Here is a 25,524-nt window from a genome sequence, read left to right as displayed (position 1 = left end):
GGTGAGTACAGTACGAACCTAAAGTAAGTACTTGCAGTGGTGAAAACGCCGCCAGACCGAATGACGTCACAGCATGGTTGCCAAGTAATGATCCTGACAGCTCATTGCAGGAAAAGGATGGATGCAAGATACAGAAGCCAGTGTCCTTATTGAAAGACAATCTTAAAGGGACGGTGCGTGTTAATTAGCACCTCCTACTGTACGATCCGATACTCAAAATTTCATAACAATATAGTTTTCCCCCGGTGATTTAGGATCTAGTATAAGTAATGTCACACGTTTCTGCCCGTCAAAGCCAAAGTCCCGCTTATCTCTGGAGAGCAGGATGATGCATTTTGACGAACAACGGCCAGATGATGAAGGTGCTGTGTTGGAGTGAGATCACGAAGCTTCTCCTGCTACTGGTAACTATGGAAACCAGAAATGTGTTTCATGTGTTTCATGAGGGTCAATTATATTCCCAAACCTTAAAATTTTCCTTCATTTTTACCTATTTTTCATGGCAGTTGTCTTCCTTTTCTCTTTTTTCTTTTCTTCAGCTTTTCTTTTAACCTTCCTTTTTTCTTTTCTTGTTCTTTTTCTTTATTTCTCTTTTTAAATTTTGGTTTAATCAGGTTTCTCCCCACCGTTTTATTTGTTTTTCTTGCCCTTTTCCTTCTTTTGTTCCACTCTTTTTTCTTCTTTTTGATCTTTTTTCTTTTGTCTCGCTCTCTCCTTGTTCTTTCTTTTCTCTTATTTTTTTCTTCTCTTTCAAATATACTAGATTTTTACTTATTTTTTTCTTCCTTTTCTTTTCTCTTTTTTTTCTTTTTTCTAGCTTTTATCTTCCGTCGTATTTTCCCCTTTTATTTTTGTAAAAATATGACAATACCTCTTTAAATGCAACGTCAGTCCTCCATTGGTCCCGCCCCCGAGACCTTTTTTGGTGCTGCCCTCGAGAGAAAGGGAGAGAGCAACAAAGAGAAGAAAAAGAAAGGGAAAGAGGGAACGGAGGGAAAAAATGTAGGCAAGCGAGAGAGAGAAATAAAGAAATAAAGAAAGAGGTAGAGACTAGAAAAAGAGAGGGAACCAAAAACAATGAGAGAAACAAAGAGAGTGAGAAAGAACGAGAGAGAATGAGAGAGAGAGCGAGCAAAAGAGAGAAAGATAGAGAAAGAGAGAAAGAGAGAGTGAAAAAGTAAGAGAAAAATAAAGAGAAAAGGAAAGAGAAAGAGAAGAATAAAACAAAGACAGAGAGAAGCCTGCAGCTTGTTTTTCTCTTGCGCTTCTCTTGGCGTTGTCTTGCAGCCCAGATTCAACTCTTTGGCGGGCCTAATTCGGCCAGCTGGCCTTATGCTTGACACCCCTGCTGTAGAGTGAAAAAAATTTTTTTTTTCAATCCAGGAGAATAATATATGTTTTTAACAATATTAATTATTTTGTGAGTAATGTTACATTATCATTGGTAAGATATATATTAACTTATATATCTTGCCCCTTTTCTCTACTTTTACCTTTTCTTGTTTTTTTTCTTAAATTTGCTTGCTTTTTTTCTTATTCTTTTTCCTCAGTTTTTTTCCTTTTTTTGTTATTTTATTTCTTCTTGTCCCTCCCCACCATTTTATTATTTTTCTTTGTATTTTCCCTTATTTTTCCCACTCTTTTTTCTTCATTTAAGTTTTTTTCTTTTTTTCCTCCTCGTTTCTTCTTTTCTCTTATTTTTTCTTTTGTTCCAATCATCCTTGATTTTGACTCATCCTTTACTTGCTCATCTTCTTTTCTCTCTTTTTTCTTTTCCCAAGCTTTTATCTTCCTTCGTATTTTCCCATTTCAACTTTCTAGAAATATGACGATACCTCTTTAAATTTGCGACAACGTCAGTCCTCCATTGGTCCCGCCCCCGAGACCCTCCAGCCAATGGGAGCGCAATGCACGTGACGAGCTTTCATTGCAATGACCTCATCCCTGGTGTGGGATGACGTCAAATTCAAGATGGATGGAATCACGACGCACAAATCGACACAACACTGAATAAAGTCCGCCTTGGTCGGATGAACCAAGTTCCCCGCGAAGGACGGGTAAGTTGAAAATTCTATTGGAAAAATTTAAACTACAGAATGGTAAAGTAGCATTTGAGCGAGAGCTTTTTTATTTTTTTCTTCCCCGCTGACGTAAACTCAAATGGGCAGCAGCTATGCTGTTGTTAAAGCCGAGAAGCTCCAAGCTATTTAGATAGGAGGCCATTTAGCCTCTTTTAGGAGTCATTGTAAAATGAGGCACCTTTGATTCCACATGTTTAGGCATTTTTTCTCTCTTGAGAGCGCAACAAAGTGAGTCCATCTCGCGCCCAACTTTTCCCCCTGTGACTTGACTCGCCACGGCATTTTCGCTAAGCCACCGAGTTGGAATGGCTAAGCGAGGCGCCATTCCTGTTTCGCTTCGCAAATCGCCCAAAATGCACGCCGTTATTTTTTATCAACTCTTTTGTTTATGTTTTTATGAAAAGTAAGAGGAGGGAGTGCGCCACGTTTTACGGATGATCCAATGCCCGAAGCGTTACCGGACTTCCTCGTACAAAGGAGGTAGCCGATGTGTCGTTCGCGAACAAGACGTTTCTACGAGCCACCGAAAAGGAGCCGTTGTGTCTCACGAGTAGCTTTTGTGTGCTTGTGTTTTGACATGAGAATGGTGTCAAGTTGATTCTTGTGTAGAAGCAGGGGGATCAGCAGACTAGTAGAATGGGGAAAAGAAAGAAATAGGAAAGAGAGAGAGAGGGAGAGGGAGAAAGAGAAACATTGCCAAATAAAGAGGATAAAAGAGAAAGGGACAAAGATTGATAAGGAGACTGTTGAGAGAGAAAGAAATGCAAAGGAAATGAGAGAAAGACAGAAAGAAAAGAAGAGAGGGGGAATGTGACAGAGAGACAGATAAAAGGGAGTGTAAAAGAAAGACGGAGAAGAAAAAGAGAGAGAAAAAACAGAATAACCAAAAACACAGAGAGAAGCCTGCAGCTCGTTTTTCTCTTGCGCTTCTCTCAACATTGTCTTGCAGGCCAGATTCAACCTTTTGGCTTCCAGCCGTAGAGTGAAAACAAATGCTGACATAATTTAAAAGAATAATATGATTAAAAATATATATAATTATTTCATAAATATTCTAAAGTGTTTTTTCTGTTGCTGTTTTCTCATTTTTCATTTTTTATTCTGCTTCTTCTTTTGTCTTTGCTTTAACTTTTTTTTTGCCTTTTAGTTCTTTTATTCCCACTTTATTTTTTTTGTCCTTGCTTTTTTATTTCCTTTTTCATTTCACACTTGTTTTTTTCCTTTTTTGTTTATTTTTACCTAGCTTTTTACTGATATTTCTTTCCCTTATTCCTCTTTTTCCTCTTCATTTTTTTCATCTTGTTTCTCCCCCTATCAGTTTTCTTATTTTTTTTTTTGCCTTTTCCCTCCTTTTTTCCCTCTTTCTTTTTTTCCAAATTTAAATATTCAAAAATATTACAGACTACAAGTGTTCTATGTAAATACTGAAAAGATACTACACACTTACCACAGAAACACTATACAAATACCCGAAAAGTATTACAAAAATAATTCTACAGTATTAGTGCAAAGGTACTTCAGAAATACTCCAAATATCCGTATGTAAAAATACTACAAAATTACTGAAAAACTACAATAATACCACAAAACTAAGTGTCGAATTTAGTGCTTATTTCGATCTAATCGTAAGTGATTTAAGACCAATTTGAATAATCGAATCGGTTTAAAGACAAATATCAATAAATATAACATGGAGAAGTCTGCTTGTATATTTATTCATAAATGGGGAAAAACAATGGATGGGTCTCCAGGATCGGCCCTCCGGCTGACTTTTTGAACCCAATGTGGCCCCCAACTCTAAAAAATGATCCACCCCTGGTTTAGTAAGAAGTTTTACACGAGTGTGTGTTGACGAACTGGGTCCTAATGATTAAAACACTACTCATTTCCATACCTCTCAAGCTTGCACTCTCAATGAAATAAGGAGCCTCTTTGATGTGTTTGACATAATGTCTGGGATGCAAGTGTCTAAATACATTGGTTCCCTTAACCACAAGGGTCGTAGGGGCACCATTTCCTGTGGTGTGTCTTGGGTAAGTACAGCCGGGTGGCGCCCATCCCTCTCCAGGCCAACAAATCCCAAACCGGAGACCTTTCATGTGTTAGGCGAACGTTCCAACCGCTGCACTACGGAAAAACTACCGAAATACATCGAATGACAATAAAGGCTGTAAACATTTTCTGATAGTTCAGTCGTTTTTGGCTCTAATGTTGCTTCAAGCCTTCCTAAATCGCATTATAGCAATCCCTTGCTTTTGCCGTGGTTTGCGTTCCAAAAAGGAACCGAGATAGTCGAAATGTACCTTCATTTATTTATGAAATAATCTATTATACGTTGAAAGCCAAGAAAAACCCCTATTCACAACTTGAACTTGCAAAAATTAAACTGCACTTATGTAACGTTCTTTTAAAAGCACAAAGGATTTACAAAGTTTATGCAACCTCAAGTTTGTAAATAAATAAAGATATCTTTTCAGCATTTTTTTTGAACCAGTTTTTCCTGGCTGGAAACTGATTCCGTTAACAAAAATGATTGCGTTATCACCATTATTGAAATTCTCATTTGGCTAATCATTCAGTTCCTGGGGCAAACCATTATACCCATGCATCATATTTTTCTTGATGGCAATGCCCAATAATATACAATGCCCAAGAGGATTTTGTGTTCGCACAGTGCATACAGTATGTTTACATTTAGGATTGACCGATTTGGGTTTTCAGGGCCAATATTGATCCCAGTTATGAGTTTCAAGAGGCCGGTTGCAGATATTTAGAGACGATATTCGTTTGCTGTATAAACTTAAACATTGGTGTAAGATTTTTGTATTAATGCAAAAAGAAACCAAGATTATTTGTTATGAATTCAAATAAAACTTTTCTGAAACATTTCACAGTAAAAAAAACTAGAATTTCCAAAATAATATGACTTATCTTTGACTTAACCCAAAAACAGTTGCAGTAAATAAAATTAGGCTTAGCAGCAACTCTTATATAGCTCGCTGAAACTTTTTACCATCAATTAATCAAAATGTCATTACAACCAACGTGACTTAAATGAAACTAAAACAAAAAGAACATCAAAATTTCAACAGAGCTGGCGAAGTGTGTGCACTCTTCTTTTAGAGCCAGATTCATCATTTTCTGTTATGGTAACAGCTACTCACTCAGCCTTCCACTTTAGCGTGCTTCGTATACTCTCTCTCAATCACAAATCCGCATGCTTGATTGATGAACTAATGTTATCATAAGAGCTAATATATCAGTCTCCACCTGAACGTACTTCTATAAAATTAAGTTAACTTGACTTTTGACACTATCTCTAAATAACACACACACACACACACAATTTTCACTGACTTTTTAAACTCTTAATATAATCAGCGGTCTTGATTCACAGGCATGTTGGGACTCATGAGATTGCAGAGTTGCCGCTGTGTACCAACCGCTAACGTTATTTGTCCTGCATTAGTGGCTCTGCCCGGTCACTTATCCAATCAGAAGGCGGAGAGGGAGAGAGGCTTGGCTGTATCTGAGTCTAAATAATCGTCCAGTTGAATGAATAAAAACACTGATATTGGTGCTGATTATCGGCCCGCCCGATAATCTGTCTACCTTTAGTTTACATGCAAGTATTAGTTGGATTGAGATCATAATTCGTGTTTTGAACAAATCAAGATTATTCATTGATTGACTAGTGGCAAGAGTTAACGTTTGCACGGCGTTTGGGAATACTCTAATTGGATGAGGTGACGCACAAGTGACATCAATATGCAAATAGATGTTGTTTACAGATTAAATATCAGACATTAATTAAAAAAAATATTTTAATTATTCAATATTGTTATTTTCAACTCCAAAAGTGAGCTTCCTTACTGTGTTTTGTGTGTTTAAATATTTTGAATGGAGGCTCCCTGCCAGAGATACAACCGCAGCATTTTGGTAGGAAGGCAAGAAAATAGAATAAAACAAAAAAGTCAACAAATCGACAAGAGGATTTTTGTAATTTCTGTGATAGTATTTCTGTAATCCTATGTTTGTGTTGTAGTATTACTGTAGTCGTATTTTTGTAGTATTTCTAAGGTTGTTTTCTTTTCAGTATGAAAACCAAATATATTCGGTCCCTGTTTTTAAGCACTACATTTTATATATAGGTCTGCAGCATTTTTTTCCTAGTGTTTAGTACTTTTGTTGTAGACGCACAATGGGGACAAGGTCGGCATCAATAAATATTGTTATAAGAAGTAATTTAATGACTATTATGTATATTGTCATCATAATTTGATCATTTTCGTTTGGCAGACTGGGTAAAAAAGCCCCCCACATAAGTTACTGGCGGCAATCCAGTATGCATCCAAAAATAGCTACTAATATAACACGGAGACCCCTGTGAGCTAAAGCATGCCAGAAGTAGAGAGGAGGTTTGGCATACAAGAATGCTCCAAAATAGCTTTTTCTTGGAATACACATTTTACAGAATGCAATAATTAATAGCTAGAAACCTGCAAAACAATGACTCACCGCATTGCTCTATGACTCAAATGTCTTAGAATCCCTCCCATGAAAGGGTTAGTTTTTAGATCCATATTTCATGTTTCAATGTCTATGCAATGGTCTTGGTACAGTATATACAGGAGCTGCTTTAATAAATACTTGTTGTCTTAATTGGTTTCATAGCCGAACACTCATGCATATCTTCATGCGTTATATTTAGACCTGACCAGAATTGACTGGATTCATGAAAAGTATGACGGGTAGGGCTGCAACGAACTATTATTTTTATAATCGACGAATCGGTCGGTCAAGTTTTTGATAAATCGAATTTCTTGAAGACATTTTTAACTTTCTTCTCTTTATTCAAATACTAAAATTTTTGACAGATGGAAAAATAGTGCACAAAACAACACATTATTCTATAAAATGAATTAATTTGAAAAATCCAAGTTGACAATGAACAAAAATACTTACAGACACTCCCCTACTTAGGACCATTCGACTTACGAAAAACGGTAGATTCAAACATTTTTTGGGGATTTCAAAAAATATCCGGACATTGCTATAAGTTAGATTTTGTATTGTGCACCTTTTTCCGAGTAGAAGACAGTACTTTAGTGCTTCTTTCCACCGCTACCGGAGTGTGGTAGCACTGTTACCCAGCAGAAATCCGCTTCCTCTTCTTAGTTTGTGTGTAAACATTCTATACTGTATCTCCAGCGAGCTAAGAACTTTGAAATTTTTATTGTTCAATATCTCATGCATCCATTCAAGTCAAGTCACATTTATTTGTATAGCCCTAAATCACAAAAAGGTCTCAAAGGACTGCACAGGATTACAATGACACAATTACCTGATCTTAAACCAACATGCGGGCAAGGAACAACTCAAAACTTCGGCGTGAGGAAAAAGAGAAACCTAGAGAAGGGACCTCACAAGTGGTAATCCCCCTTTCAGGATGACCAGGTTGCATTACAACACACAAACATAATAAACACTAGGTGGTAACATGTTGAAAATTTGTCCGGAAAGTACATGACAGCAACGACGCCCCCAGCCTGTAAACTAGTCCAGAAAGTCTATGACGGCCACGACGCAGCTTCCCATCTCATTTAATATGGTTGGTGTAAAGAAGAGGGGAGCCGTTTCATTTGAAATGAAAGTTTAATATGGAAGCTTGATGGTGTTGAGAAAATGCTTGGATCGCTTTTTTTCACGCACTTTTTACCACGGAGTAGGACCTCTTGAACCGCATCTTCCAAAAGTAAGTTAAACTTTGTTTAGCTTTATAGGGGATATTATTTTATGAAATGTTTATTTTTTAGTAAAAAATGAAATTATCTGCATTTATATAGCGCTTTTCAAGTCAATGAAGACTTCCCAAAGCGCTTTACTATGTGCTTCAGATTTGCCCATTCATACACACTCACACACCAATAGCGGCCGTGCAACCATGCAAGCCTTTAACCTGCTTATTGGGGGCATTCGGGGTTCAGTGTCTTACCCAAGGACACTTTGACATGTAACACGGAGAAGCTGGGATTCGAACCTGGATCTCTTGATCCCAAGACGAGCGCTCCACCAGCTTTAAATATGCGTGTAAACCTTAAACATAAAATATAAAACTGAAGCAACTTACGAACAAATTCAACTTACTAACAATAATCCTTTGTAAGTAGGGCAGCGTCTGTACAATTATATGCTATACACATGCAAATATGTAAGATACTCTTTTCCTACCACTTTATCCAAAGATCATAATGTATTTGGACTTAAACAAATAAAATAGAAAGAGCAATACATTTAATTTAATGTGTAGTAAATTTTAATATGCACGGAAAAATTATCAAAAATGTAAACCCACTTTTCAAAAAAAACGTTTTGGTTGAATCTTAAGATACGATTAACATTCCCAATATGATGTGAAAATGCTATACACTACGGTTAAGAAAATGCCCCTTGTATAGAGTTAGACATGTTGTTATGATTATTTCTCTTTTTTACTTTATTTTATTTACTTATTTTCTGATTTTTTTCCCCTTGTTACTTCTGCAGCACTTTCTGTTCTCTTAAATTGTTAACTTTGTTTCATGATGTAACAGTCAAACACTACAAAGTTGAAATTTTCATGCCAATTTGGTTTGTAATCATGCAATTTTCAATAAACAAACATTTGTTCTAACAAAAGAATGACAATACAAAGGAAATTATTATTATTATTATTATTTAAAACATACAAGATCACTTTTTTTAAAAGGCTCTTGACGCCCTCTGCTGGACCAAAGTGTTACTACAAGTCTCTGCGTCACAACGGAATTGGGTGCACTCTTTGTATTGATTTAACGTACGTAGTGGCTCATAATTCACGTGATACAATGAATTGATGATCTAATCATTAGTTGCCAACGCTTTTCATAACCGATGTTATCAACTAGTGTTTGCTGTTCTAATGAAAAGCAGTGTTCTCGTTTGCCCGCGTCCCTGCGTCCTAGACGCATAATTTTTGCTGGGGACGCATAGTGTCAAATTAACGTCCCCAGGACACAACTTTTTTGACACAAAATGTCATTATTATCTGATTACTTTTTTTTTTTTAAACAAGGATTTACCGGACTCCAAACTTTTCATCAGGCAGACCCGCCATTGTTGTTTTGGTCTCGCGGTTCGAGTTTTCGTCTGCACGCTGATCTCTGCAAACGAGATATCGTTGCTTCGAGATTATGTCATTGTTGTGGTGCATGTCATCGAGGGAAGGTGAAGGCTAAGCATGCCTCCGAAAAAACAGTTAATATTAGGTAATTTCTTCAGTGTCAATAATAAATCGAAACATAATGCAGAAACTGATAACAACGGCAATAATTCCGGCACGAAAAAACGGCGGAGAAATTCTTCGGAAGATCGTGGAGGCAGGAAAATACGTGTGTTGAAGTGAACGATTCGACGAAAGAAAATAAACAAAAGAATACTCTCAGCAAGAAAAGGACTTTTCTGCCAAAATGGACTAAACTATATTCCTGGTTACGCTCTGAGGAGAATGATAATGGATTAGACCTCGAGAAGGCATTACAACTGTGACGGGACAGCAAACCACGGAGAATATATGAACTGAAAAATCTGAAGTGATAACTGCTTTGTATTACCAATTAACTGATGATTAAAACTGCATGAATATATAGATTAATATTTCAGCAATATTATTTTGTATAATGTGAACTGAAAAATCTGAAGTGATAACTGCTTTGTATTACCAATTAACTGTGATAATTAAAACTGAATGAAAATAGAGATTAATATAATTATTTCATCAATATTATTTTGTATAATGTAGAATATTGTTGTGAACTGAAAAATCTTGAAGTGATAACTGATATGTATTACCAATAAACTGTGATGATTAAAACTGAATGAATATATAGATTTATATTATTTATTATTCGCCAATTTTAAATTTTCAACCCCGATAACACTAAATTTTGGGGACCCATAGATCTCTGTTGGGACCCATAGATTTTTGAGCATGCGAGTCTCCTGGACCCATCACTTTTCAGAGGTAAAATGAACACTGTTGAAAAGTCAATAACTCCTATTATAAAGCCTATCAATGATGGGATGAATTTGACTTTTTTTTTTTCCTAAATGAAGCGCTTTTAAACATAACCAAAATGGACTTGTATCTTTTGGCTCCAGTGTGACACTTTTGAGGAAGTTATTTGCATGCTAATATTCGCACTTAACCTTTTCTTGTCCTCTTTTTGTGTCCTCTTTCAGCAATGGAGAGCCTAGGGCACTACAGTTATCCTGGCCACGCCCTCTCGGTTTTGGGGCTGCTCAATGAGCAGCGTCTCCGCGGCCATTTGTGCGATGTGCTGCTGATCGTGGCGGATCAGCGCTACCAAGCTCATAAAAGTGTCCTTGCTGCCAGTAGTGAATATTTCCAGTCTCTTTTTACAAGGATGGACGACACGTCATTGAAAGTTGTCAACTTGGACTTCTGTGAGCCGGATGCGTTTGAGATAGTGCTGAATTACATTTACTCCTCCTCACTCTTTGTGGACAAAGACAGTCTCTCAGCAATCCAAGAGCTCGGGTACACCTTGGGAATCCCTTTTCTCACCAACATTGTGTCCACACGGCCAAATGCGTCGTATTGCGTCTCCAGAAAAAGACTGTCTTATACGGAAGGTGATGACAATGACGTCCAGACAAGGAGCGTGATTGTGCGACGTGCCCGGAATGACACATCCGAGCTTTCTTGTCCAAAAAATAAGCCCAAACCAGCAGAAAGTTCATCATTTCTTGTCACAACCGAGTTGCCTCAGCCACATTCGGAAATCAAATCCTGTGACTCCGTTAGGAACAACGAATCACTGACTCGTAAATCACCTCAGCAGAGTGATGATTCTGGAAGGAAGTTCACCCATCCATACGCATCCATTTTAAAAGGGAATCCATCATGCCTCTCTTCTATTAGGCCCCAGCTGAAAACATCTGCGTCATTCAGTGATGCCGAAGTGCAGCATATTAGGATGCTGTCCTGCTCGGACCAGAACGCAAAGCAGGATTCAGTACCTTGCAGCACCAAAATGTCTTTCCCGGGTCAGACCCCTGACCAGGGCCAAACTATCGACCGTAGTGGGCCACTCATTAAAAGCCTACTTCGTAGATCATTATCCATGGACAGCCCTGTCCCGGTCTTCTCACCCACATTGGGGATCAAGGAGCTTCACAATCACGAACAATCAGTCGTCAAATTGGCGTCTAAGGCATCGAATCCTGAGTCGTCACCTCAGAATGGTAACTCAAGAACATCTCCCATAACTTTCAAGTCGAAGTACCACAGCAGACGCGATGAACAAACTCAGGGAGAAATGGACCACAGTGTGAAAGTGGAACCCAGCAGTCCACTCGCAGACCCGATGGATATTATTCGAATTACGGTTGAAGAAGCTTTGCCAGTCAATCTTAAAGACTTGCAAACAAATTACGATCAGTGTTCCAGGGCGAGTTCAATTCCTTTTGGAAAACGGAAAGAAAGGTCAGACAACCGTCGGTACCCTTTCAAGAAAAAGAAAATTGTTAAAGAACACATCTTTTTCGCTGAAGAAAACTCATCAGAAGTTGTTTCTCGCGGCACTGGCGAGGATACCATGGTCAATGACGATTCACCTCTGAACAAGATTTTTACATGCTGGAACTGTTTCAAGGTTTTCAGGTCCAACGCCGGACTGCATCGTCATGTAAATATGTACCACAACCCTGAAAAGCCGTACGCTTGCGAGATCTGTCACAAGCGCTTCCATACCAATTTTAAAGTGTGGACACACTGTCAGACTCAGCATGGTGTCCTGCAGAACCCGGCGTCATCTTCCAGCTCCCCAGTGTTGGATGATCGATTCCAAAAGAAACTGATCGACATGGTGCGAGAGCGAGAAATAAAAAAAGCCTTGCTCTGGAAGCTGAAGAGGAATAAACAAGCTCTGCAGTCTTCCACCCTCTGCAAAAAGCGATCACGGTCTAACTTTGTCTGTCCCTATTGTGGGAAAGCGTTTTTGTTTCAGTCACAGTTCAGGCAGCATTTAAAAACACACCATGCAGAAAAAGTTGACAAAGATAAATCAGGGGACAACATCCTCTACCAGGAACAGGATGGGGTGATTCACCAGCAGAAAGATCCCGAATATGGTGTTTACGCCTGCCGACTCTGCAACATGAAGTTGCCTTCCCTCCTGGAGCAGGGCGATCATGAGAGGGGATGTCGGCATTCCACAGTATGCCCCTACTGCAGCCTTCGATTCTCCAGTCCAGCAGTCAAGACAGACCACGAAGCACACTGCAAGTACAAGAAACTCACCTGCCTGGAATGCATGCGGACCTTTAAGTCCTCCTTTAGCATCTGGCGCCACCAGGTGGAAGTGCACAACAACAATATGATTAATATTAAAGAGCACATGATTCTGAGGCAGGAAGAGCCCAATGAAGGAATGTCTGACATGTTCATAGATGATCATTATACCGGCGAACCTCATGCGAGACAGAGTAATATTTACAACGACTCCTCTGGCACACCTATGTATGATTCAGAAGATTCTTCATCTTATGTGCCTGAGGACCTAAGCGTCGGCCATCATGGGAAACTGGTGGTAAAAGAAGAGCCGCTGGAGGAATCTGTGAGCGAGCGGGACGAACCGGACACCAGCCAGATCTTAATGGAAGAACCTGGCGTGTGGCCTTGTGAGAAATGCGGGAGTCTTTTCTGCTCGCGCAAAGATCTGGAACGTCACCAGGAACTCTTGTGTCACATCAAGCCTTTCATCTGCCACATCTGCAACAAAGCCTTCAGGACCAACTTCCGCCTTTGGAGCCACTACCAGTCACACATGTCCAGCACCAGCGAACACGCAGCCAAAGAGATGGAAAGGCATCGCCCCCTTCCGCCACCTTCCCCGCCCATCACCTCTCAAAACTCTGAACAGCACTCTACAAAATCGCTTACCCAAGCGGTGCCAGTCGCTGTCCGGGTGGACGAGGAAGCCAGCAGCCCAGAGAACTCTGCATCATCTGTAAAAAACACTCAAATCCAAGGTCAACACGAGCAACCGCCAAGAAACCATGGTACCGTTTCACGCTCAAACAGCACGGACAACTCTAGCAGGTCTAAGGATTCTGAGACCCTTTTTTACCACGCGCCGTCTCTTTCTGCCTTGACTTTCAAAAGGCAGTACATGTGCAAACTCTGCCACAGGACTTTTAAGACTGCTTTCAGTCTGTGGAGCCATGAGCAAAGTCATGGTCATGTGTAAGCAGCCTACCAGCTTTTCAAAGCACACTGAGTGTTCCTTCTCATCATCCAATAGCGCTAAAAGCAATTCTTGAATGTACAGGCCTCCTCACTGGATTCCAGCATACAATTTTAACTCGCTCACTGCCTTTGACGGTTAGAGATGTCAAAGGTGTATTTTTACTGGGCCAGCAGTCCACGTGTTAAGGTGTTCAAGTTATTTCAAGTGTAAATGGAGTACTCGAGCTATACTAAAGAAAAATGTGCAATTACCATTAGGAAGAGGTATACAGTATTTGTATTTTTTTGATGACCCATAAGGGACAGTGTTTATTATTTAGCGTTTCTCAGTCATTCACTAAAATTGATTTCATTAATAGGCAAAAATACATGAACTATCATATGATCACGTATTTTTAAACACTAGTTGGTCAATAGATGTGTGTTTTATTTGAAATGATATGAGGCTCTCATTGAGGGAGCTGGCATCATTGTCAGCCATCTTGCCGCCACCAGTACACCAAAAACCAACATAAAGCTATCTCTTTTCTTCTTCTTCTCCTTTCTTCTTTTGCTTTTTTTTATTAATTCTTTCCTACATTATTTCTTATCTTTCTTTCCCTTTTCTCCTGTCTGTTCTTATTTTTTCTTTTCCCCCTTGCTTTTCTCTTGCCATTTTCTCAATTTTCTTGTGATTCTTTCCCTTTCTTATCTTTTCCCCCCTATGTTTACCTTCTCTCTTTTTGCTGTTTCTCTTTATTTTCTTTATTATTTCCTTATTTCTTTCCTTCCTTCTATTATTGTTTTCTTGCCTTGTTCCAATTTCTTTCTCCCCCCTTTTCATTTTTTTCACCTCTTTTAGAAAATTGTTTCTTTTATTTTTCCTTTTTATTTACTTTTTCATTCCTGTTTCTTTTTTCCTTTTTTTTTCTTCCCAAAACACTGGGCAAAAACGTGTGTTTTGGTCCATTTGGGGGTCCATAGTTTTATATTCCCCCTTTTTGATCTTTTCACCCCTTATAAAAACTTTTTTTATTTTTCCTTTTTTTAGTCATTTTTTTCTTTCTTTTTTTCTTCCCAAAAGACTGGAAAGAAAACGTGTTTAGGTCTCCATAGTTTACATTCTTCCTCGTACTTTGCAGCACCTGTTTCCCGTTGCTCTACATGATACAGCAACATATAGTAGTCAAATATTTCACACTGTCCTTTTTAATTATAACATGTTCCTCAACAGACTGTCGTTTTTCTTCAAGTTTCTCAAGAGTTATCCGCTTTTTACACCAATCTAATATTTCTTTTACTAGCCCGACAACCCAACCCCCCCAAAAAACCTTACCTTTATCTCAAACTGTTACTCCGTTTTCTCATTAGTGTGACCTGAGTCCTTTTTATATGAACAAGAATGTGCAAAGAAGTGCTGAATATGTTTTGGAAACTGATTCCTTCTGTTACCAAAAAGTTGAACTTCATTTTATAGTAGTTGCCTAATTGTGCTTATGTGTTGGTGTTCTATGAAGAGCAAAATATGGACGTGTAACTTGAGCTGTGCTACTTGTGACTTCAGTGATTAGACAAAGGGGTTTGATTACGTGCTTAGTTTGCTGAATCAATGCTGCAGTTGAAGTAATGTGTTAGTGCAGGGGTCTCCAACGTGATGCCCCATAAGGACAGTTGATGTGCCGGCAGACTTTTGCTCACCAGTGCTTGGCTATTGTGATTTTTCTAGTAGAATGATTTGTCATTGGTTGACTGAGTCTATTTAACCCTATTTTTAATAATTAACCTGGTAATCGGTTGTTATTTTAGAAATTCAAATACATATATTCCAGTTCATGGGCTCCATAGACAAAAACAATAAATTTATTCAAATATTGATCGTTATTTTTAAGAAATTAAGAGAATAAAATAAATGTATTCATGCATTGAACAAATGTATTCGTTTTATAGATTTATCTTACAGGAAATACAACAAACTAAATTCCAATTTGTGGATTTTATCAAGAAAATGAGCAGAAAATGTGCAGTTTCTTTTTAGCTAACTGTCTTTCTACCATTTTAGCTTTGTAGCTAGCTGTCTTCCTACCTTTGCAGCTATTTAGCAAGCTATCTACCTAGCTTTTTACATGTTTTGCATGCTATCAAACGTTTTATAATTTTTCTTTTGCTCGTTATCAAGGTAAATTTTGGCCTTGTTTCTAGCTAGCTATCTAGCTTTTTTAAGCTTTCTTTCAGGCCATTCAGTTGTCTTTTTATTACAAGGGATTTTGTCATGAGTTTCATCTCATCACACAAGATTAAAAAAATCATGAACGCTTTATAAAGAAAAATCTGAAAATATAGAATTTATATATAATTCAACACAACGATTGCACCGAATGCCCAATTTAAGAATTCCATTTTGGCAGCAGCAGTGTTCACTTCTTGTTGGAAGATAGTAAAGAAGTCGGTTTAAATAGACTCATTCAACCTCTAAGAAAATAATTTTACTAGAAAAACACATAGGCCCCACACTGGTAAGCTATTTTCAGAACAGGTCCATGGGCACCTCAATTGTCCTTAGGGGGCCCCTGCTTTACAAATTCACAAATCATGTAATTTTTATTTCTTCATTTAAAAACGGGGATGTCCAAAACCCTTAGAATTTTAATTATGACTTCAGGACTGATGCATGTATATTTTGGGGGGGGATCACGCTCTTGCATTCATTTGCTCATTTTCTTCAGCGTGGCTCATATCACATTGCATACGTACACCAAAACCTCTCAGGTTGTTCAGTCATTTCATAACATTGACGATAAGAAGGTTCGAGTCAATACTCGTTTTTCTTCGTAAGTATTACTTGGTTGATTAAAAATTGCTTTTTAAGATTTAAGTGGATGTGGTTTTGTATGTAAAGTACATGAAAGTGATTTGGTTTATGCTCCCGACAAGCAGCATAGACTGTAAAAAAAAAAACGTGATGTGTTTGTGATCCTCTACAATGCTGAGTAATTAAATATAAAGGAAATGAGTCTGTAATGTAAGGGTTTTTTCCCCTAGACCAGCTCCTATCCTTATGTGCCGATATAGTCAATATTACTATAAAGTACTTTGGGTGCATACATCATAAAATAAATGTCATTACGAAAGTATGAAGGAGTAATAAAACTGAACATTTGGGGTTAGTGACTGAACGTCGGCACACATACAGCACGTCTGCACAATGTCACTAAACTTATTTTCTTTTACTTAATAGGAATTGTTTTGAGGCAGGCTAGCCATGATTTTTGGCATGTTCTAAACAGTTTTTTTCACAATTTACTTCACACAAACTCAACAGAAGGTATCATTAAAGCCCTCTAGTGTTTTACTGAAATGACTTACCAGTATTTTATTCAGTCTGTTTAATTCGTATGATTTTCAAATGATTATTACCTGTCAAATATCTTAGAAAAGCATATTTGGTGTATTTTCTGACCTTTTTTGTTGTTGCTGGGTTTAAGTAGACCAGGGGTCTCCAACCTGGTTCCTGCGGGCACCAGTATGCCCCCTAAGGACAACTGAGGTGCCCACGGGTCTGTTTTGAAAGTAGCTTACCAGGGCTGGGTCATTGTGATTTTCAAGTAAAATGTTGATTTAGTGGTTGACTGAGTCTTTAACCCTGCTTCCAAAAGTACACCTGGAAATAGAATAGTAATAACATGTTATTTTAGTGATGAATCTAAAACTGGGGACCCTTTGTGCAAATTAGTAACAAAAAATAGCTCTAAACTTGAAAATGGTTGGAGACCCCTGAGGGAGAACATGCACTCATAAAATGGCCAAAAAATGGTGACTGTGTAAGCAAGGTCCCCTCTTGTGGTTTGCAAATAAATAATTTTTCTTGAATAATAATCATCACGCAAAATTTTACAAAACATCTAAGTAATATAATGAATGTCACTGTCAAATGTCAAATCCCAAAAGTACCTTGTAAATCTTGACTCAATAGTGCTCTTAAAATATTGGTGAGAAACATTGTATTTTGGGGGGAGTTGTGTTGTGTACATGGATGTTTCTGAATTTTTGTACCAATTTTGTTATCTAAGGATGAACTTCAGTACATGTGTGCTCTACTTGCAAATTGCAATACAGTTTGTATTGGTTGTGATATTGTTGCTTTTTTTGCAGCGGTTTTGGTCTCTAGGTTTGTTTGAAAGTTTTTGTGGGTTCTCTCTGTAATAAAGAATTACATTGTATTGCATAGAATTTCAATGTTTATTTTTCAATGGCTTTTCTGTGTTTTTAACAGACCAAAACTTGCCCCAATCAAAATTGCTTTAACTTCTCTTATTTTCCTGAAACACGTAGATATGGTTGTCCAATATCATACATAGTATTATAATAAACCCACATTGTCCTCTTTCTTTGGCACTTGCTTATATTGTACAGCAAGGGTTAGGAACCTTTTTGACCCAAAGAGCCATAATAGCAAAATATATATATTTTTTGAGAGCCATGCAATATGTTTTAAGACAGAATTCCGAAAACCGCCAAACTCATTGACCAAACAAAAGCTTATTTTTCAGCGCATTTTATTTCTCTGTGTGTCGTTAAATGAGTTGATAACATTTATGAAGTACGAATAATGCCAGAGCCTGTGTCCAATATCAACAGATCTACCACTTTAAACATGTCTCCCTCCCACAGTAACTTAAGATCATTGAGGCTCTTTTTTTTTCTTCTCGAAAATAATGGCTTCAAAACAATGTGCAAGCAGAGTACTTTTGTAAAAACGTCAAAAAAACTGCAAACAAAAAAAATTATGGATGTATTTCTCTTCAGCGCAGTGGACGCGTATGAGAGCGAAGGGAGCTTGCTGTGTTGCATAGCTACGGCCACCCCTACCACTCACCCAATCAAATTGTTTCGTGTGCTTGGCTTGCCTTTGTGGGTAATTACAGTCTGTTGTGTGGGTTTTTATCATAAAGTTTCTCAACTGTGAACATTATTTAATGAGCTTTCACAAAAAAGGTGCTTTAGTGGTGTACTGTCAAAACAGGATCTGTTGGTGTGACACCTTGACTGTAAACTGTAGGTAAAACGTTGCCGTTCACAGACTGATTCGAATCTTTTATATTGCTTATTTTTTGGCTATGCATGCAACAAACTTGGCTCTATGCCTATTAGAATTGGAACGCTATACACAAAATTTGCACTGCCATTTCACCTCCGAGCCATATGTATTCATAAAAAGAGCCATGAATGGCTTGTAAACCATAGGCTCCTAACCCCTGTTGTACAGTATGGAGCTCAAGTGGGTCACAGTGGCCCAGAAACTACAAAGTTGAAGTTGGGAATTGAGGCTTGTATTTCATTCAGTTAATCCTGTTTTATTCCCATTTGATCGTATCCATATCTTGTTGAGTAAGGTGTTTTTCAGGCAGTAAAACTTCCTTCCAAAAAACCCAAGCTTCGAATAGTGTCAAGTGCCCCAAACACTCAAAGCCCTAATTTGAACAAACACACTTTATTTACAATACATTAAAGAAGCAGTTCAACATTTTCAAGGCAAAAAATAATTGTGGTTGCGTTATTGTAATTCTAGTAGGCCGGCAATAATGAGAAATCACTTAAATACTTGTACAATTAATTCAGACTCAAAATTGAGAGAATCATGTTTATGACACTCCGAAACTTACAGTAAGAAAAAGTAAAAACCCAAAGCTTTTCACTTTGTCATATAATATAATGCATATGATATGACTTTTTTTATGCCCTTAGAAGATTTCCTTGCTTTAATTGCCTCTCTATTTTTTAGTAATAGTCCCGCTTATTTATCGGTTACAGCTATTTAACTTAGCGAGGGTAGCGACTTGTGTGCCTTCTCCGCATTGCTTGGTAATCGCAGGCTTCGTTTCTATGGTTATCATGTGTTTGCTTCTCCCTTTTGCATCACTACAAGCCTTGGGACCCATAGCTGATAAACTCAGTACAGATAATACGGTATTATATCGCCTAAAGTCTTTACAAAGCACACAAGATTCTAAAGTGAATGAAGATAAAGGAATTGTGGGAAGTAATTCAGCAAATCGTGTAATTCAATTTTTGATAACTGTGATGCAGACCAGCATTTGACATGACACTGGACCCCAAATGCCACAGATAAGCAGGTAGGCGCCTTGGATGGCGGACTCCCTAATGGTGTGTGAATGGGTAAGTGTGGAATGCATTGTATAGCGCTTTGGGAGGTCTTCAGTAACTTGAAGAATGCTATATAAATTCAGATCATTCTATTTGTATACGATAACATTTTTTTTCCTAAAAGATGAAAACATTAAAACATTAAAGGGATGGATTTAAAATCTGACGAGCTTCAGCAAGCCATTTTTTTTCCCTGCATGTTTTTTGTTATGGACAGCATATCTACCAACACTACTCCTTTATGCGTCTAGACTAAAAAAAAAAAAAAAACACTTTTTCTAATTTGCACCCAAAAAATTGGACTCGAGACTAATAATTTAGTCTACGGCCGATTTATTTTGAAGCGAAGGTCTTTGTGCATGATAAACTGCTCCAATGATTGCATTAGATTAGATTTTGGTAAAAATTAGCCACATCTGGTTTCAAGCCGTTTTTTATTAAATATTCTGGAGACGGATCGTGTGTAAAAATAGAGCGCCCTTGATTACATCTAGTGCTTTTTAAAGTCGAAATGTTGGCATGTATGTGGACACACTTAAATTTACTATGAGTTTGCTTTATGTGTAGTGAGAGACACATTGACTTTACAGTGCCAGTGTGTCTTTTATCAGCCTTTTCATGGTGGTGCTCACAGATGTTCCAAGAGAGTCCGTGATCTGGTATGTGATCTTATTAAGGTAAGGCTGGACTTCTCTCAAGCTGGTGTCAAACACATTGTCCACTTCAGACTGGGTGGGCATCTTCGGAAGATACTCGTGACGATTGATGACCTCCACCACGTTGATGACCTTCTCGCCGAGTTTTTCTCCCACTTTCTCCCTGCAGATTTGCCTCTCCTGCTCGTTGGCGAGGTTGACCACGTTGACTTTGATGCTCCACACCTCCCAGGGAATGCACTCGTCGGAAAAAGGCCAGCGCGACTTCTTCTTTTGGTAGAATTCCAGGGAGATTTGACCGATGCCATCGCTCCCAGAGTTGCTCAAGGCATCCTGGATTTGAACAAACGTGCCGTATGGGTCAAGTGACAGATTTTCATGTCGTGTTTATTTGTATAGCCCATAATAACAAGAAGTCTCTAAGGGCTGTACAGACAATACACAGAAATCCTCAACATTAAATGTAGGTAATAAAAGAATGTCCGGTTGAAATCTCATAAACTGTTTTAAGCCTAGGTTTAAACACTTCCACTGAGGTTGCAGATCGAATTTTAGAAGAGCATTCCATTTTTATTAGGCCCTCTGTCCACTTGACTTTGAGACCCCTGACTTAGGTGATTTCAAGTTGTAAAAAGTAAACTTTTTTGAGAACTTGTAAGCCATCAAGGCAATAACAGGAATGTTTTGTATTCCTGTGTATTCAAGTTCTCCAACTGATGTAATTGATCCAAACAGAATTCTGTCATGGTCTAACATAGGGCCCCTTTACTTTGGCGTACAGTAATAATTTGTGCCACTCCAAGGCATAATGTTGGAGACTTTAAGTATAAAACTTTATTATGAAAATTTTGCAGGAATAAAAAATATCTGTTTAACGAACCAACATGTGGTAGTGCATAGGTAGACTTGCAGAGGTGGGTAGTAACTATTTACATTTTATTTTGATCTCAAACCAAAATCAATTTGTGACATTCAACACAAGTGCATACACTGCTGGTAGGAGGCAAAACTCAAATTTCACTTTGGATGGTATAGACCATTTACTCCAATACACTTACTTGAGTAAGATCTCAGACATTTTGCACTTCTGGGATTATATTTAAACGACTATACTTTTTATTTTTAGCCCAGTATATTTGTAAAGCAGAAACAGTACTATTTATTTGCTGCATTATGCTACATTGAAGCTGTAACTAAATAACTTAAATCCCCTGCATGAAAGTATTCGCATTTTTCAGAGTCCTTCACTTGTTTTCTTTTCTCTTTGGTGTCCCCTGAGCGACAGCCACTGTGCAACTCAAGACACGCCCCTTCTAAGAGGGCAGGGCCACATACCAGGCAGGTGGCAGTTTTAAAGCAAACCGGCGGGTGTGTGATCGGCCAGGGAGCCCAAATGTAAAAAAAGGGGGAAAAAAAACCCACAGAAATCCAACTTATACTGTAATATTATAATTTTATTTACTTTGCATTTTCAAAAGGTTGCCATTTTATTTTTATGAATGCATGTTAAATTTTATCACACCTTTTTTATTGGCCGTATAAGGGGCATATTATGATGCACTTTTTTTTTTTACAATCCTGAAAATAAAAAATGACATCAAAAATTGAATTTCTTAATTGCATTTCTATATTTTTTATCAAAGCAATAATTCTGTATTTTAATAATAAACTTAAGGCGGTATCATACAACAGAACAGTCATGTCATTCCCCGCAAGATGTGTTGCAGCCAAATTAGTCATTTTGAAAATAGGCCAATATAGATATATACAGAATGTGTTGCGTTCATTATAAGGTTTATAAAAGGCTTTTTAATTTTTGCAGCTCCTGACAAATGTGTGTTTTTTTTTTTTTTTTAGTCCAATAAGGCTCTTTCATCATTTTTACCACTGGGATTCCCTATTCTGCCTGCAGGGGTTATAATTGTGCTGGTTGGTTGGAACCCCTAAAGACACGGGTCGTAGGTGCACCATTACCCGTACTGTGTCTTGGGCAAGTACAGCCTGGTGGTGCCCATCCCTCTCCGGGCCAACATGTTTCCACCCGGTCTCAAAGCGGGGACCTTTCGCGTGTTAGGCGAATGTGCTAACCACTGCACTATGGAAATATTCTAAATATGCTACTTGGGCTTAATTAATTATTTGATTTATATTGTTATTATTTTTGTACTGTTAAAGTACTTGAAAGTACCTTGATTATTCGAAATCTATTTTTAATTCAATGTAATTCATTGATGATTAGATGGATTTAGATAAAACACACTTCTATTCTATTGCATTTAAATAATCTATATTTATGTTGATAATATGTGTATTATTTGCCCTCATGTAGGTTTTAGATGAGGGGATGGTGTCATAATAGTCCGGAATAATAGTTTGCAAGTTTTTGATCTGTGCAGCCCTTTGAGAATCTTTGTTATTAAGGGCTATACAAATGAGCACGACTTGACTTGGAATAGAGTTACTCAGTACCCGTAGTTTTTTCACCAAGTGCTTTTTTACTTTTACTCAAGTAATTATTTGGATGACTCCTTTTTACTTCTACTTGAGTCATATTAGGGCAGAACGGCTGGCGCGTGTGCGGCTCAGTTCTGAGGTCATGAGATTGAAACTCCTGTGTGGAGTTTGCATGTTCTCCCTGTGCTTGCGTGGGTTTCCTCCGGGCACTCCGGTTTCCCTGCATGTCAGCTTAATTGGCCTGTCCAAATTGTCTCTAGGTGTAAATGAGTGGGTGAGTTGTCGGTCTCTGTGTGCCCTGCGACTGTCTGGCAACCAGTGTCCCCTGCCCACTCCCTGAAAATAGCTGGGATGGACTCCAGCACCCCCGCAACCCTACTGAGGATAAGCGGTGCAGATAATGGATGGAAGAGTCATATTATTCTGGAGTGACAGTACTTTTTTATTTTTATGTTGGCTTCTCTACACAGTCACGTCAATAAAATAAACACTGATACAATACCTTAAATTCAGACACAGCTTTTTTCAGCCCCCTGTCCAGCTCATCTGAGGCAATTCGGATAAAAGTGAAGTCGATGAAGTCGCAATCGACGTCCACAGTCCCAACTGTACCAATCGAATAGGTCCCTTCCTTTTTGTAGTGAAATTTCCCAGTGCTTCGGTGCAGTAAAATTGTGTGCAGCAAAGACAGGATTGACTCTTCGACCTGCCTCGCTTCCACAGTGACTTCAAGAAGCTCCGATCGACAATTCATTGCCAAAACCGTGAAGGGCTATCACAGGCGATGACCGATGACAGCAATGGCGTCCGTTTGTTTACAAACTACATAAGCGTTCGAAAACTGGTAGACTTGTATTTGATGACCGTGGCATATGGTTTATAAGAGGTGTCGACTGCCTATTGTAGTAAAAAATATATGGTACAAATCAACATATATTTCCAAATTGTTATCTACGAAACTAACAACAATAACAAGCTATCAAGCTCAATGTCGGATGTGAAAAAAAAACAGACCGGAAGTCGTAGTGAAAAATTGTCTTTGGCACCGGCTACGGAAAGCCACGTTGTTTAAAACAACGGCGTAAAACGTAAGCAGTTTTCACCCCTAAAAACAAAGAGTGACAAAAGAACGTAACTCTAGAGTATATTAATTTCTTTCAGGTGTTTCATAATTAATTGAATTCAATTTTGAAGAAAAGGCAAAAATATTTTGTTTTGTGTGATGGGAATTCCATCTCTTTTTAGAGAACCGTTTTTCTAGCTCGGGTCACTAAAAAAGAGACAGCTCTTTCGGATCCCAATCGGCTTTTCAGGTAGGTATCGAAAGAAATAGCTTTAGATAGTCGAAAAATTAACAAAAAACATGAAGAAAAAAGGCAGTTTTTGGGGGGCCCCTTTAATCAGTCTATTACTGATAATTATGTAACATAGAATTAGAAAAGAAAAACATTGTCTTTGTTGACATTAATATCAAGATTGTGAAAAATGTTATCCAACGAGATTAGATATGGCACCCCCTCAATAAAACGTGCAATATAGAGACTTTGTAGAGAAAAGAGATAAAAGACTATCAGGATGAATAGGCAAAACAAATAATAATTCCGACATAGTGTCATGATTACTCATTGCACTCACCTGTGCCCGCTTGTTTGGGGCCAGCTGCGGCTGGTTACCTGATTGGTTCCCCCTCCTATTTTAGCTCAGTACTCTCACTTGCTCTTTGTCAGTCCATCAGCGAACCTCTGCTTACGCAAAGCAAGCACTTTGACTCTGACTCCCGCCGGTCCCGTTTTTTTCAGCCGTATACCACTCGTCTGTTCCTGATTCCCTGTATGTCTCTGGTTACAACCCGTTTTCGACCACCGACCACGCTCTGATCTCCCGTCCCGGCTATCGACACGTTTTTCCCGTTTTGACCACGCTCCGATCACCCGCTCCGGGAGATACACTTCCACATTCCAAACACACTCCGATCCCGTGAGCGGCTTTCTTCCCTCGTCCAGCGAGCACCGGATCGCTGGCATTTGTTTTTCCTCTATATCTCAAAGTTGTAAGTAAACGTTACGCATCTGGGTCCTCTTCCTGTTCTGGTCCTGACACATAGTGCCTTGAAAAACTGGCCTTAGTTCTAACGATAATAATGTCATGAAGAATAGTGCATTGTAACAATACTGCAATGAAGATAAGAACGTTGTCATTAAGCAGCAGCTATTTTAAAGAACCTATATATATATATATATATATATATATATATACTGCCCGATGATTGCTGGGATGGGCTCCTGCGACCCTACTGAGGATAAGCAGTGCAGCTAATGAGATGATATACACATATATATATATATATATATATATATATATATACAGTATATATATATGCACTCGATTACACACACCAACATACCTACCTTTGACCATTAAATTATACAAATTCATTCCATTCTAGATCTATATTTAGAAACAAACCAATAAGGGGGAATAAATATGTTGGTGATGATGGTGAAAACTATACAAAAACTAAATAAATGGAGATGGATACAATCACATCGAGATAACTTTCAATTAGAACACAAAACAGATATTACTGCACATTTCTTAGCGCAGACAAGTGGGAGTTTTGATGCTGGAGGTATCTGGCTCAAGCTCCTGTACCTTGTCTTTTTAATGCAAAGTTAAGGACACTCAAGAATGGTGGTCCTGCTGCCTGGGGGTGGGCCCCCTAAGGCAGGAGGTTCAGAGATACTCATATGACGGAAAACACACACTACATAGCAGTCAGTTGTCACCATGAGCACCAATGAGAATTATTGTTACATACCTGTCAACCTGTACGTTTTTGCCGTACAAAGTACGTTTATTATGCATTTTAAGACGTGTACTACGTACAAGAAAATCTGTACGT

The 25,524-nt window shown here is 38.3% G+C and overlaps 2 protein-coding genes across 2 annotated transcripts; one reads left to right on the top strand and one right to left on the bottom strand.

Annotated features, from left to right (window-relative positions):
* The first annotated feature begins 1,959 nt into the window (after positions 1-1,959).
* On the top strand, positions 1,960-17,577 carry zbtb21 (zinc finger and BTB domain containing 21). Its single transcript, XM_088321450.1, has 2 exons — positions 1,960-2,057; positions 10,341-17,577. Exon 2 carries the CDS (start codon positions 10,343-10,345, stop codon positions 13,370-13,372), a length of 3,030 nt encoding a protein of 1,009 aa, XP_088177576.1. The 5' UTR covers positions 1,960-2,057; positions 10,341-10,342; the 3' UTR covers positions 13,373-17,577.
* Positions 17,578-19,929: 2,352 nt separating this feature from the next.
* On the bottom strand, positions 19,930-23,647 carry atg101 (autophagy related 101). Its single transcript, XM_088321138.1, has 2 exons — positions 23,125-23,647; positions 19,930-20,501 (listed from the first exon to the last, which is right to left on the bottom strand). The coding sequence occupies exons 1-2, from the start codon at positions 23,374-23,376 to the stop codon at positions 20,097-20,099; spliced, it is 657 nt and encodes a 218-aa protein (XP_088177264.1). The 5' UTR covers positions 23,377-23,647; the 3' UTR covers positions 19,930-20,096.
* Positions 23,648-25,524: the final 1,877 nt, after the last annotated feature.

Source organism: Urocampus carinirostris, chromosome 17 (assembly GCF_059441175.1).
Source record: "Urocampus carinirostris isolate Australia breed hairy pipefish chromosome 17, RoL_Ucar_1.0, whole genome shotgun sequence".
NCBI lineage: Eukaryota > Metazoa > Chordata > Actinopteri > Syngnathiformes > Syngnathidae > Urocampus > Urocampus carinirostris.
This window is presented reverse-complemented; position numbering and strand designations above follow the sequence as displayed.

Coding starts and splice junctions, on each gene's coding strand:
- zbtb21 (XM_088321450.1), top strand. CDS start 10,343: ATGGAGAGCCTAGGGCACTACAGTTATCCTGGCCACGCCCTCTCGGTT.
- atg101 (XM_088321138.1), bottom strand. CDS start 23,376: ATGAATTGTCGATCGGAGCTTCTTGAAGTCACTGTGGAAGCGAGGCAG. Junction 20,502..23,124: donor AAGCTGTGTCTGAATTTAAG/GTATTGTATCAG, acceptor GTTCAAATCCAG/GATGCCTTGAGCAACTCTGG.